Source organism: Anguilla anguilla, chromosome 1, assembly GCF_013347855.1.
Source record: "Anguilla anguilla isolate fAngAng1 chromosome 1, fAngAng1.pri, whole genome shotgun sequence".
NCBI lineage: Eukaryota > Metazoa > Chordata > Actinopteri > Anguilliformes > Anguillidae > Anguilla > Anguilla anguilla.
Window position 1 is genome coordinate 67,935,919 of NC_049201.1, and position 15,404 is coordinate 67,951,322.

The 15,404-nt window shown below is 40.1% G+C and overlaps 1 protein-coding gene across 1 annotated transcript; it reads right to left on the reverse strand.

Annotated features, from left to right (window-relative positions):
* Positions 1-4,159: 4,159 nt before the first annotated feature.
* LOC118208977 (acidic leucine-rich nuclear phosphoprotein 32 family member E-like) lies at positions 4,160-12,877 on the reverse strand. The gene is made up of 7 exons (XM_035383999.1): positions 12,680-12,877; positions 9,322-9,471; positions 8,913-9,035; positions 7,765-7,933; positions 7,383-7,519; positions 7,019-7,064; positions 4,160-6,217 (listed from the first exon to the last, which is right to left on the reverse strand). The coding sequence occupies exons 1-7, from the start codon at positions 12,731-12,733 to the stop codon at positions 6,132-6,134; spliced, it is 765 nt and encodes a 254-aa protein (XP_035239890.1). The 5' UTR covers positions 12,734-12,877; the 3' UTR covers positions 4,160-6,131.
* Between the last annotated feature and the right edge of the window lie 2,527 nt (positions 12,878-15,404).

Below are 15,404 nucleotides of genomic sequence, written 5' to 3' on the forward strand. Positions count from 1 at the left end.
ACAGGCACAGTACAGCTTTCCTTGCCTTTTACAGCATAAAGCGAGAAATTTATTCAATATCTCAATATGGTAATGTCTTATCACGTTTTAATTCAATTTCAGTGGTATTCTGTCAAACGAGAGCCGAAGGCATCTAGTGGTTTGGATCAAATTCTGGAACTACTTTGTCCCGGTGTGATGAGGTGTGTATGTCAGTGTGCAGGTGTGAGGGAATGTTTAAAGGAGCTTCTCCTGATACAAGCTGGCATGTGCCCTTTCCAAAACATCTCCTGACTGTTTCAATTGTGGAATGTCTCATTTCTAAAACTGTGCTCGTCGGTTGATAATAATGAGCACACAGTAGCTGCCACCTGCTCACCTGGGTTGTTCAAAAAGAAAAAAAAACCAACCCATCATGCCACACTTTTCTGATTCATTTAAATTTACATTACATTTTATTTGCCAGACGCTTTCATCCAAAGTGATGTACAATAAGTGCATACTGAACGTCATTGGAACAACTACAGAACACTGGTCAGATAAGGTAAAGTTCTCATAAAGTTATCCATAGCCATGGACATCAAGTGTGGTTCACACAGTGAGCATTAGCTAAACAAGCTTACATGCTGTGATGTGAGAATCTGGGAGGCTTCTGGCTGCGTTGTTCTGAGAAAGTCACTGGAGCTCAGCTTTACACGCTGAATGCCGGAGGAACAAGAGCTTCTGCTTGCTTGAGTGGCCACCGACAAAGTTAAGAAATGTGGTCTCTTTCGCCCCCTGGTGGAATAATATATTACCTTGGTTATTAATACACAGCACAGTATTATCTGACTTGTGAGTCAATTAGGCTTTAAATAAAACTTTACGAGTGTCACCATAGATAGTGTTAACTATGGCACCATTGAACTGCCATCTGGGAATGCAATAATGACTGAGAATTTTAGTGTTAGATAGCTTCCTTGTCTGAGAAACCCCTCTTGAATTATATTAATGCAAGTGCCAACTGTGCTTTTCAACATCCGGTGCAACAGCAGTAAATGTGTGAGATTTGGACTCTGGAAAGCATTTCAAATAAAAACAGATTTACTCAACAGTTTTAGACACTCTTTCCAAAAAGAGTAGCCTAGCGTTCTTTAAAAAAAAAAAAAAAGGGGGGGGGGGGGGGTCTTTCTGTGACATTAACAGATAGTCCACAACAAATCAGGCACCAATTGCCACCTACCTTCTCTGTTTTGATAATCTGATAATTGTGTTCTTTCAAACAGAATTTACAATGACTGACATTTTAAATACCGTGGAAAAGGTCAGGATCATTTATTCCATTTATTGTTTATTTTTTTGCATGACATACATATGCAAAATTCTGTATTGAAAGCATTGAATTGTGCCAATCTCTTTTTTGTAAGCTTTCACTGAATACAGAATATTGTAAAGTGATTCTGAATAATCTCAGTTTATAAAAGAGATCCACTCAGTAAATTATCTACTCAGTGCCAATTTGTTATAATCTACATCCTTTGCTATCTTTATTTTATTGGCGACGTGTTGACAGTGACCAAGACTCTGTTTTCTCCATTTTCAAGTTAAGAGGTGAATGGCAGAGCAGCAAACAATAAGAGGCTCTCCACAGTCTGAAGTAAAGCCATCATCATTCAATCAATTCAATGATCATTCAAGATGAGGACTGAATCGTCTTTTTTGTAGAGGAACCTTTTGGGACGAACAGGCAAGCGAAGAGAAATACTATCATCACTCAAACACGCTATAAACAGACGGCCCTGTCCTCGTGCAAGCATGGTTGAGGATAGTGTCATATGGGCAATATGCAATGCATTGTATACTGCCTCTTAAGGAAGCAAGGATATTAATACTTGTGTTTTCAAGATGCTGCATACCACTATTCTTGGAATATGAATGTTCACAGTAGAACATTTTGTTGCAATGTGCTTTTAAATGGGTAGGCTCAAAGGAAGTTGATGTGCCCCCCCCCCCCTCGCCAAACCACTGGGTGTAATGAATTCTATATTCCACGCTGTCAGCCTAATCTGTAGAGAATTGCATGGGGAAGGTGTTGTCAACCATCATCAGTACTGAAATGGCAACAGAATCCCCAGCATGTTTTTCATCTTATTTGAGTCCTCTATAATAGTACCTTCATTAAGATTTTGAATGTAACATTTGTTTCTCCTTCTCTTTCGCTCCAGGCACATTCATGAAGTTAACACTTCTGTGTAAAGCCCACACAACATTATTGTGCTTGACAACATCTATTTGTCTGTAAATATTTTGGTCTGTATGTGTGCCCCCCACCATTGAGATGAATTCATTCTATATTCCACTCTGTCCTTCTCAGTACCTTTTTGAGATTATTTTACCAATGCCACAAAAAATAAAGCCAGTATTCTTTATTTTTTGTGACTGTCTTTTGTCCTTTAGTTTTTTTGCCAGAGGTGTGCTATGAGGAGATGGTGCTGTAACTGTGTTGTGCGGAGACTGTGCTGCAACTTCTGTTAGGATATGGTGCAGTAACTGTGCTGTGAGGAGATTATGCAGTAACTGTGCTATAAGGAGATGGTGCAGTAACAGTGTTGTAAGGAGATTGTGCTGTAACTGTGCTGTGAGTAGATTATGCAGTAACTGTGTTGTAAGGAGATTGTGCTGTAACTGTGCTGTGAGTAGATTATGCATTAACTGTGTTGTAAGGAGATTGTAGTGTAACTGTGCTGTGAGTAGATTATGCAGTAACTGTGCTATAAGGAGATGGTGCAGTAACTGTGCTGTGAGGAGATTGTGCTGTAACTGTGCTATAAGGAGATGGTGCAGTAACTGTGCTGTGAGTAGATTATGCAGTAACTGTGCTGTGAGGAGATGGTGCTTTAACTGTGCTGTGAGGAGACATAAATGTGCAGTGTTGTGTGTGTGTGTGTGGGGGGGGGGGGGGGGCTGTTCTGACTCATCGATTGCTAGCCACAGGCCATCTTATTCATGGCATATCTCTTTATGTTTACAAAAGTTGACTTGCATAGAAAATAAAACAAGTCAACAGTTTTTGCAGCAGTAATCTCTGCACTTACAGCATATTGTGCATGCTTTCCATGGAAATAGTAGTAGCTAATTAACATGGAAGTGTTCCCAAGTTAATTAGCTGCTAGAAAATCATGTCTTTTAACAATATGATCCTCTAAACATTTAAGTATTTTATGAAATGCCATAGCCTTTTCAGTGTTTTATAGGATAAATGCGAGAAACAAAAAATATTTTTCAAAAAATTCTAAATGACAAAAAATCCAATATGGCAGATGTTATGGGTCCTATGAGGTAATTTGTTCAGGGTGAGGAGGCACTGAACTAAGAATTCAGCATTGCAACAAATAATTCAGCATTGTCCTCTAGCCACCATCTTGAATGTATTAATAATTTGGACCATGTAGGTGAAACAGGATGGCAGTAATTATTTTTGCAATTTTGCAGGTGGCACAGAGTGTCAGTTGCATGGCTGCCATGCATAATAAATTGACTGCCATACCGGACATGCCTGCTGAATTTCGTGAGCTTCCGAGCATGGGAAAGCGGCGAAAATTTAGCGAGCTTTGGAACAATAACAAGACGACTAGCAAAAACAATAAGGGCCCTACGCATTATTAGAAGCCCCTAATAATTCTGGCAAAGACAATGAGGGTCCTACACATCCATGAGGCCTGGCCCCTAATAATTCTAGCAAAGAAAATAAGGGTCCTACGCATCCTTGGTGCTGGGGCCCCAAATAATCATAGCAAAAACAATAATGTTCCAATGCATCCTTGGTGCTGGGGCTGCCAAATAATCCTATCAAAAACAATCTAGGTATTAGTCCTACCCTTGGCACCCTTGGTACTTGGCCCCCTTAAAAAAAAAAAAAACACACAGTGTACACAGTTTGTATGTGCAATGAAGAATAGTGTGCCAATACCAGCCACTGTAAAGCCAGCAATCTTCATTGCACACAAACCTATAAGCCAATCAAATATTTACACTAGAATTGTAATATCAAAGAACCTGAAAAGTGAAACAGGCTTAAGGTTGTAAAAAAACAAAGCAACACAAAAGCACCTGGTCAAGCACTTAATCAAAGACTTCCCTAATTAATATGCGGAACCTGCTTCATTATTGATAAACTAGCACAATAAAACACAGGTTAAAACATTTTTAAACAACTTTCCTTTTTATTTTAAAAACACTCTAGAAGTTTACTGCACACAAACACCAAACACAGAACTGTCACAACAGCAGAGGACAGAAAATAAAAACTATTGTGTCATGGACTTGAATCTTTACCTCCTGACCTGTGCTTTGTATACATTTAAAAAAAGGACCAAATATGATCCCCTTCCCCCCAAAAAAACAAACAAAAACAAAAAAAAAACAAAAAAAACACCATCTACGCAGGAGATACAAAGAGTTGGAACAGATACTATATACATATTGCAATACAAACATGATTAAACTTCTTGCTCAGTAAAATACTTTTTAAAAAAATGGAAAAGCTCGTTTTTGTCCACAGCTTGACAGAAGTGAATGGTACATGATTTCAGACATAGTGAGATGACCGGTTAGGCCCCTGGAGATCTGCAAGACCCTTAAATCTGGTCCACCTGAGCTTTTGAATGGAGACAAATGGTTGGAATGAACATGTTCAGGTCATTATCTCAAGGTTTTCATTGACCTTAAACCCCATGCAACACTGACTACATTTACATGCACACACTATTCTGGTTATTGCCATTATTCTGAATAAAACAATATTCCAAATAAGCGGTTTACACGGTTACTGATAAACAAATGTTTTCAATATTCCTGTTTGCCTGTAGCCGTGCAGTTTGATCAAATGTAAAATGGTCATGTAACGTTACATCCCTTATTCTTTTGTTTACCTTTAAAAAACATTTTTAAGTAGAAAATTTTCCCGCCATCCAAAAATGTTGTTTCGTTTTTTGCAGGGCCTTCCATCCTTGCACCCTGCAAACTACAAGCGGGTTGGCTCATATTAAAAAACCATGGGTAGCCTAGTAACAGCAGGGCTGACCGTAAACAACACCCCCAGGCCGTATGTGTTGCAAACTGTTGTGAAAACACCCCGATAGAAATGGATATTCAAAAAAATATACATGACCAATAGTGCTCCAATAACCCGAATAATATCGCCATATGCCACATCTTAATCAAAATATGCCATATTCAAAATAAGGCCTTATTCAAAGTATTTCATCAGAATATGTTGTTTACACTTATTCGGGATATTGTCTTATTCGGAATATAGGAATATGTGTCCGTGTAAATGTACCCATTGTGTCTCCAGGACCAACACTAGCATTAGAATAAAATAAAATAAAAATTACTTTCCAGTACCTCCCTATAATGCCACACACACACCAATGATAACTCATGAGGACTCTTCAACTGTGGTTGGACTAATATATGAGGTTCATGAAGGGACACACTAAGATAAAAGTCCTATCCTATACAAAAGCACTGGGAAATCGCAACCCCACAAAACAGCACAGGGTAACCAGTTTCAGGCAAATTTCTGGGTATGTTCCAAGGTCAGCATTTCACTAGTCAAATGTTGCTGCACTTATCAAATAATATCTGGCCTGTTTTGTTGGCAGACACTGCATTCACACCAACCTTAGTAGAACCCAGACAAGTAGAAGCAGAAGTTTTACTCTAGATTACTAAGGTTTTAGGAAAGTCACACAGATAGCTAACAACAAGATGACAACACCATAGCCACCATTATGTGAGCGGCGCAAGACGCAAATTTGGAACAAGGCATACAGTTCTTAACTGATCGTGCACGTCTGATTTCAAGTGAACCCAATTTAGCCGTCTGCAGGCAACTAGCCCTTGGCTCACAGATTTTAATGAACGCTACACCCATTCCCCTCGCACCCCTCATTAACAAGACAATAGCGGGGGGAAAAAAAAACTTGGAATGATTACAAATGAATTGTTAAAACCTTTCCTTTCTTGTGTAATATACATTTATATATAAAAAGAAACACAGCTTCTACAGTGATATCTATGGTATAACAAAGAACTGAATCTGAAAATCACACTTTCCCCCCGTTGTTCTACAGCTTAGTTCTGGATCCCGTGTTTGGGTTCGGGCAGGGCTAGTCGTCGTCTTCGTCGTCATCCTCTCCCTCATCTTCGGGGTCTCGTTTTCGCTTCTCTCCATGGGCTGCAGCCCCATCTTCATCTGCAGAGGAAGGAGACAGGGTTCTCACACCATTCTTTCAAAGCTATTCAATGATGCGCCACGGGTCATGGATCATTTCAACTGCTAGCCTAAATTTAATTCCAGCACACCAGTCACAAATAACTTGATAGCAAGTAAGATTAATGTACACCAAGCAAAACATTTTAAACCCCCGCAACCCAAACATACCTCCTCACAAATTTGTAATTAGCCACTATGCCTCATGGCTGTCTCTTCTAAACTCTGCATCAAAGCAGGATTCAGCTGCACTGCTCCTTTAAACAGTTGGAGGCCTTATCTAGGCCTCCAACTGTTTAAATTGTACTACAGGAAAGTTGGCACCAAGTAGAGACAATATTCACACTGATGACTGCAAACCTGCAGGTGCCAGGCCAATATACTGCTGAACGATCAAATGCAGAAGAAACCAAACGATCACTGGTTGACTTTAAACCCAGCCTAACCCTGGGAAGATGCAGTTAACAGCATCCCACTGCAGGAGACTCGCAGTCAGTATGCCAACAACAAAGCAGAGGCTCCCATCAAAGCCTGCTTTCTTAACAAAATGGTGTCAGACTGAGCCATATGGGAACAATATCATCACACAAAGAATATAAATGCTATGAAATGAGGCAGGGAAGCCAGATTTGTACCTTGACATCTTTTCTAGCCTTAATCCATCTCCATAACACCAAGCAAAGGTGTAATTTCTCATCAAAATACTGCATACCATTTCATTGCAGCTTGCGCAGGCAGTCCATCCTAAAGTGAACCAAATTTATTAAGTGTCAAAACGCTTACCTTCGTCCTCTTCCTCCTCTACGTAGTCATCATCATCCTCTTCATCCTAGGGCAATCCAGGAAACAGACAACTGGTCAACTGTCAGTCTACAAAGATGGCAGTCTCATCTACCTCAGCACCTCACCATTGATAATCGTTATTACATTAGCAGACAGAGTGTGGATAAATTACACCTTTAATAATCAGACAATGGCGATACATAAAGGAAGACAGTCTGCTTTAAATAAAAATAAAAGTTAAGTCAGGAAAGACTTGAGACCAAATGCAACACTCAAAGAATTCTAAAACCATTACCAAGCTATGATACTCAGGCTGTAAGCAAAAGCTAATAATGCATTATGGCTAGATGAAATTTTACTCTACCTGGATCCCCTCCTTCATGAGGTAAGACAGCCCAACCTCATCACCACCCTCCGAGCCCTCATCGTCGTCATCATCTTCGTCGTCATCTTCACAGTCTCCTGTGGGGCCTGCTCCTTCCTCATCATCATCATCATCATCTGAAAATGATACATTCAAACAAAAAAAAAAAAAAAAGAAGAAAAAAAAAAAGAAGCGATCAAGAGTTAAATATAATCAATGTGCAAATAAGCCAGCCTCGCAATTTACTTTAAGCGGGGTGGTGAAAGATATACTGCATAGCACCTTAACCACTAAAGCTATGGCAGACAGAGAAAGCTGAAAAACACACGGCCACACAAGGCATATCCATCATGAAGGCTATTCCCAGCAAGCTCTTCCTTACCTTCGTCATCACCATCAGCCTCAGAGTCCGGCGCCTCGTTGTCCTCCTGGTCAAAGCCATCCAGGTAGGTGACCTGAGGCAGCAGCTCGAAGATGCTCTCCCGGTACTCCTCCAGAGTGGTGATCTCGCAGTTGAACAAGTCCAGACTCTTCAGGTTTTTCAGGTTTTGCTACAACAAGAGACCCAATTGGTACTGGTGCTCACCACTGGCAATGTGGTCCGCATCACAAGAAGAATCCTCATACAAATACAAATGGTGACCGGAACAGGCAACATACTCAAGACTGTGACTCCAGCATGGGCGAACACCAACATCCTATCGCTGAGGAGGGTATGTTAAGCCGATATAACACCTGTGTATTCGTTCACCTCAAATGTATTCTGCAGTGCGACCGCAAAGTTCCTGTCGACAGCATAGTATGGATGTGTTCGAGCCCTGCAGAACCAGTTACTGAAATGTACTGAACTACAGTGCTCAGGGGCTAGTGTTGAGTCATCCATCCAATCAACCTGCTGCTGCAGACAGTTCAATGATGTAAATAAGATCATAACTTTATGGTTCACTTGGTGACAAAAGGGGGACAGGGTGAGAGTAAGAGCATGCCGAACAAATAAAAATATATAATCCTTGAGGACTGTTAAATCCAGTGTTTCTAGTTTATTTATGCCATTACGAAAAAGAAAAATTAAACATGTATAAATTTAATAGAACACTTAGAAGTACTACAGTTGCATAGAGTCGTGAATAAATCTTACTTTATTGCAATTCCAAGTAAACTTACTGCAGATTACCAAAAATTTTAAAATAAATGTCTATTTCCACCATTATAATTTATTACATTATACATCTTGGATAGTAAAATGTTTTGTTCAAAATTCTGAAATTTTCAGGAGTGCTCATGTTCTACCAGAATCTAAAGAGTTAAAGCATTTCAGAAACACGTATTTGACCCCGGCCTAATAGGGGAACTATGAATCAAACTTTTGGGTAAGAAAATGCAGTTGCTACAATCCTAAAATACTCTGAAGTGATTTCACACCTTTGAAGATGCTGCTGTAGCAGTTGCAGGCAACACAGAGAGCAGAGAGCCCTAGTGCTGCTAAGTATAATATTAGCAGCCCCTCCAGAAGCCAGACAGCCGCCTTACCAGCGCTTCCACTGTGCTGAGCTCCTTGATCTTGTTGCCGCTCAGGTTCAGGTATGTCAGGTTGGGACACTTCTCCGACAGCGTCTCCAGACCTCCTGAGATGTTGTTGTCACTGAGCTCCAACTGGAACATGAAAGAGGTTGAATTATTTTCAAAAATAAATAAAAATTTTAAATAAACAGTTCGGGAGGACATCACGTTTTGAACAGGTCAAGGTTTAAAGGCAATACACAATTATGACAAAATACTACCTTTCTAATGCCATCCATTTTTACCTTACAGTTCAAGAAAGTAAAAAGATTCCTGCTGATAGTTGGAGAGGATCTGGCTTTATTTCAACTCGTTTGCAGTGAATTACAGCTGGCCCGACCGAGCCAACGCGGAGCCATTTAGGCTCCAGTTCTTGTACCTTGCGCAGCTTTGGCAGAGAGGGCAGCTTGGCCAGGGAAGTCAGGCCCACGTTGACCATACTGAGAAACTCCAGCTCCTTGAAGTCGTCTGTCAGGCCCTCCACCTCTCCATCGCTCGAGCGACAGTTGTCTACCACCAACTCGGCCACCTGTGGGTGCACGATTTATCCTATTTAAACACTGCTAACTTTCAATTACCAGCATCACTAAACATAATGAGCCTGGAAGACTCAACAGAAAAATTCGAAGTAGTACTGAAAAATATTTTCCTTTTAATCATCAAGGATGGTTCCTGTTGATTTTGATCACACTAGTTGATTTTTTTTTATAACACAAAGAAAATTAGGCCTGTAGCATATGTGTAGCTGACAGGGACCCACAAAAACAATATTAGAACACAGGATTTTCTGGGGTAGAGGGGGCCCAAAGTGAGCTCTTTTCATGGAGCCCAGAATCCCTGGTGGTGCCCCTGAGCGGATGATACGAGTAATGTCTACTGAGTCGACAAATTTAAACTTCAATCTACCTCCTGAAAATGTAGGATCCAAAAAATTAAGGCAAATATGATTTAATATTAATGATAAGTGTGAGTGAGTTCATTCTAAGACCAAGTAATGTCCACAAACCATATCTTACACATATCAAACATAAAGGGGGAAAAAACCAAAACATAACATCCTTAAGCAATTATAACAAAGTGCAACTGTGATCACTTCTGGGTTCATAGTTTGCAGTTCTGCAAGAACAATTAAAAGACCATTTCCAATGGTTCAGTACTAAAGCCTAGAGCGCCATTTGGCGGCCAAAGTAAGGATGCCTCTCGTTTTGATGTGAAAGGGCTAACGCAGTCTGCATTTGTGGGTGGCACTCTTGTCTGTTTTCGAAACACCGCAGAGTATTCCGTTGAATATTTTTAGGTATAGCATCATATCAGGGAAAGTATGAGAAAAGAAACGGTACTGTGCGCAATAAGTTTACTAGCTACTTATTTGTCCAATTTTTAATCTGCCAGTTTTATACTGTACACACGTGCATGGCTAATACTTTAATTGTGACATCTTGCGTTTTTTCAATTTCAGTGAAAGATGAAATCCATCGGGAGGGTACCTGATAACACACTGAACAATGTTGCTAACAGGGCGACTGTGATTTTGCATGAAAACAAACAAATGTATGGCGGGTTAAATACTTAAGATGCGCTGTCTTTCTATTTGAACGTCCATCAATACTCGTCATGTCATGACTTATAAGAGTGCTCATCTTCGTAATGTTAAAGCTAAAAATCGCGCCTGCAAACTAATGTTTGGATATACAAACGTTAGCTCTCTAAATGTGGGTCACGTAGGGGTCAAGAACATAAACAGTTAGTTTCTCTCTCACGCGCGCGCGGGGATACACAATCGGCAATGGCATATACTGGCGGCATTTCTGCACAAAATACCATCTAGTAGTAATAATTAAGAGACGCCCAAAGCTTCGAAATGATCAAAATTGTTTAGGTGATGGTGGTTCCGCACAGATCAAGGTTTAATGCAAAGTATGATTCAGTGAGAAGAATGGTGGAATCGTCGCTAACGACTGAATTAGGCCAATATGTTATAACGACAGTTAGCCAGCTAGCTACATACAGCGCAAGGTCGGTAAGGAGGGTTGGGGCGATAATCCAAGGCCGGGGGAAGGGGGTCGGGACCACCATGGCCATCTGCCGGAGTCCTTCATTTCATATTAGATTAGAAAAAATAACGGAGTCATTCGATCAAAGTAAAAAATAAAAAAAACAGAACCAGTGCCACTTTAATCAATGCTTAGGGTCGGTCGTTTGCGAAACGAAACGCGTTCTTATTTAGCTGGTTAGCTCGTTTCTTGGCGGGATCACCCCGCCAAACATAGCGTTACTGTAACCAACTAGGCAGTCTTGCTCTTGGGTGGAGGTGGAGAGGAAAGACACTGGGGGACATTTGTCTGATTCGCTAAATGAATGAATGATCACCAATGCACTCAAGTCCCCAAAGCCTTGGTTGTTACCTTGCTGTTAGGTAGCAACTAACTCGCCTCGAATGAGAAAATATAAACTAAAAAGCCAAATGTAACACAAGTATTAAATGCAGCCGATTAACATTGGCAATGATAGAAAGGAAGCCGCTTCGTCGAAGCACAAGCAGCTATTTATATGGCTAGCGAGTATCTCAACACTGCAACAAAATGCCTTCCTCCATACGACTTAGCCATTCTAGACCTTACGAGGGAGGACAAACAGTGTTGCCTCCCCCACCCTTTCACATTAGTTAGCGAGCTACCGAATGTAGCCAGTGTCGGCTCGGTGTACATTAATTCCATAATAATTTGAATTATTGTTATTATTATTTTTAAATCAAAACCACAGTTCACCAGGCTGCATAACTTAATATTTTCGAAAACGCATTTGTAAACAGACATTTAAACAAGAGTGTCGTGGGGCTTCATATTGACAGACACGCCGCAGAATAATGTTAGCTACATTCGGTCGCACGGGGCTAATTAGTGTTCGTTTAACTAGGCAACACATCGATAATAATAACATGATAATGTTAACTTCGCACTCCCATTAAATCACTTGTGCTGCTAGACAACGTCGCAAGACAGCTATCGTCTTATATTATGCATGTTCAAAGAACAAAACTTGACATCGTTTTGGATCGTGAACTTGTTATCTGACGTTACTCCGTTTGCTAGCTAGGTCGATGTTTTCTTGGAATCAAGTTTTGGTTGAAATCCGACAAGAGCACGGGCGACGTGTAATAGCAAAGTTAGACAGCGCGGCTAAAACCATACAGACGCCACTTAAAGAGTTAAACGCGAGTTAAGACTCTTGCAGAACCCGGACGAATTTCAAAACGCCTCGAAGGGGTGACTGATATTAGCGGCTACTGTAACGAGCCAAACTTAGCAAACAAAATAACTCGGACCGAGAATTTTGAAAAAAATTGACTTGTACAGATTCCATGGCAGCTTAAACGCTTGAAGTGAATAGTGCAGAAGGGGAAGGATCATGTCCAATTTAACATCGCAGATTTATACACCATCGGACCTTGTGATCTTCTCAGTTAAACCACGCCATCGCCATTACGGATAGTTATTTAATCGAAATATGATCAAAATATAGCTAACATTAGCCAACAGACGAGCCTCTATGCATTTTTAACTACCGAGTACTTCGCAACTTGTAAGTTCAATATCGCTCACATCCTCGGAGTACCCATGTGGTCTACCGTGGCTACCTTGCTCACTATTGATAACCATCTCACATCTACGAGCTGCTAGCCAACACCACCACCTCTCAATTCCTACAAAATAAATAAATAAAAACGTTATTCATACCTCAACTGGAGTCCTGTTCCTCAACTCTAAACTGATTCTCTTCTTCATCTCCATTTCTAAAAGGTATAAATAAATACAAAAGTTTCAAACGAGAAAAAAAATGTAAATTAAAAAAATTGCCGAAACTCCAGTGCCCAGCCCTATACCTCGGCTTTCATCAATGGCTGCTACTCGTTAACTGAGCCTCCATGATACCTCGTACCCAGCCCCCTCTCACAAGTTACGCCCCTTTGTTTCGGTATTGGATAATTTCCTTTTTTTCTAATTTTATTGGAGAAACTACGTGCCATTCACTAAGATCACTCTGATCAACATAATCTTGCAAGACTAGTGTAGCCATTGGCTAAAATTACTCACGCAGTACATTTAGATTAGTCAGGCAGGCTGTCATTATCCCTTTTTTAAACTTTAAGTCCGCCTACCCTTTGTTCTTATTGGCGCCTTTGCACACGAACTGCCGTTGAAATGAAACACCCCTTTATTCTTTTTCACCATTTAGCTCAGTTGTGGAAACTGGATACAAGAACGGACTGCTGTTGGAGAGATTATAGGGCTATGAAATAAATGGGCTGTATCATTCTTCCAGAGCATTATATAGACTCGTATTCCGTTCTTCAAATCAATTTCGAATTAAAGGCGAAACCTCGAGAGACTGCTTTGCCCCACCGTTCGGTGTAATTCAGTATCCTAAACGGACAAAATGGCTGCCCGTGAAGCAACGCTTGCAGGGCGGGGTGAGGTTTTAAACGGGAAATCAATCGGCACCATCTGTTCTGGCTAAAATGATGCTGGACGGCTCGTATGGGTCCATGGTATCCCACATGACTGGACGTGAACTTACACAGAAGTCAGCATTTAGCATTTGTTTTGATACGTAATCGAAAATGTAAAGGAGGGCTGTTCACGCGAAAAGGATACAGTGGGTACAGTTTATTTATTTTTTCTAGCCCAGCACCAAGACACGCTATTCAGCTTATCGAGGTCTTGATTGAAGACTATGATTCGGTAATTAGTGGAATCAAGTGTCGTAGTACTGCGCTAAAACATATACCTGCACCCACACCGGCCCTTTCAGATAAGATGGGACAGCCCTTGATCTAAAGAATCCGGTGCAGCGAGTAGGTGTGGACGTTCTCCTCGGGTACATTGAATTTGTCGGGGATAATAAAGGATATTTATTTTATTTCAAATTTGACGTGTCAAATTAACTGTTTCTTTGTCTCGATTATTTATTTTGATGTAAGTGATTTGCTGGAAATCAATACATAATTTAAATGTAGTACCCCAAGGTGACCACCAGGTGCAATACACTAGCCTAGTTTCTGTTCAGTGACCAAATTCACAATGGAAACTTCCATTTCGTGTAGTATTTTACTGTTTACATAGATGCATGTATACCTTTAAAGGTATTAAATTCATGTATTTACTACTGATACCCTATTGAATTGTGCAATATATTGAATTAATATCTAGTTCTGGTAATGCATTACAGCATGTAACAAATGTTTGTATTTCATAGACTAAGAAAGCAAACTGGCCATTGCAGGGTAAAGTGAAAGATGGATAAAATAAATCAGTTGTATCAGTAACAGTACTGCTCAAATTGCATATTATTTTCAGTAACTCGTATTGGAGAGATTGATCCTGTCTTGCAGGATGGCAAATAAGAGGTTGCATAAGTAAGACTGGATACAGGAGAAGACAAGGACTCTGAAGTTGCATCCCTTTAGAACAAGGACTAAATGTTATTTCATCCATTAACAAACTTTTGGGAACATAAAAAAGGCTAAATTAAATGACCATTAATCATAAGTATGCCGCTATTCAGGAGCTTTAATTTCGATTTATGATCGGCCAATGCAAATGTTAACCAGAAAGCCACTGATGTTTAACTATCATCTTTAGAAAGAAGTCTTTAAAACCCTGTATTTCATTCTACCGTTCAACCTCAGCTGAGAGCTTGAGGTTGAACAGTATAATGAGGTTTTGTATTTATTTGTTGATTATTGTTGATTATTTTTTTATTTTTTGGCAAGAATGGTGGAGGCATTGGGAATGGCAATTGCAGAGTTCCGGTGTGTAAGGTAAGTAAGGTCTGCCAAGGATGTTATGAGAACTGAAATGTCCACATTTTTTAAAATTTAATTATTAATAGCATTTCAATAAAATTTAAATGCAGAGAGTTTGAGTTTAGCATCAAACATGTGAATCTGAAATTATGTTCAACAGTACACATTCTTCAATATTTTTAATATTGTGTCATTTCATGTGAGAAGGATGCCTGAAGGTAGATGGAGTCCTATACTATTCCTGAGTGCAAAATGTGCAATGGCCACCAGGTGACAGGCAACACAAGGTGAAAATCCACATGGAGCGGGATTCCTGAAATCCCACTCAATGGCTCATCCACCCAATAATGTCTTTGTTCGACATAGAGAACACTAGAGGGAGTGTTAGCCCAGGTCACCATTCTAGCACTCACTTCGAAGAGCAAGCAACAAAACAGGTTGCAAAGGACATATTCCAGATCCTACAGCAGGCCATTGGAACATTGAATCACTTTTCCCCGTTCTCAATATTCTACTATTGTGACTGATATTAAATATCACACATTCACTGTGGACAGTTTCAGAACATTTGATTCTGATTGATACTTGAGTTGTTTCAATCGAATTACATGTCAATTACCCAGTCAAAAATCTACAATTAACTTGGTTGCTTTAAC

Excerpts from the sequence above, each read along its gene's own strand:
- LOC118208977 (XM_035383999.1), bottom strand. The coding sequence starts at position 12,733 with ATGGAGATGAAGAAGAGAATCAGTTTAGAGTTGAGGAACAGGACTCCA. Across the intron at positions 9,036-9,321 it reads CTCTGCCAAAGCTGCGCAAG|TTGGAGCTCAGTGACAACAA; the intron begins GTACAAGAACTG and ends TTCATGTTCCAG. Across the intron at positions 6,218-7,018 it reads AGAGGAGGAAGAGGACGAAG|ATGAAGATGGGGCTGCAGCC; the intron begins GTAAGCGTTTTG and ends CTTCCTCTGCAG.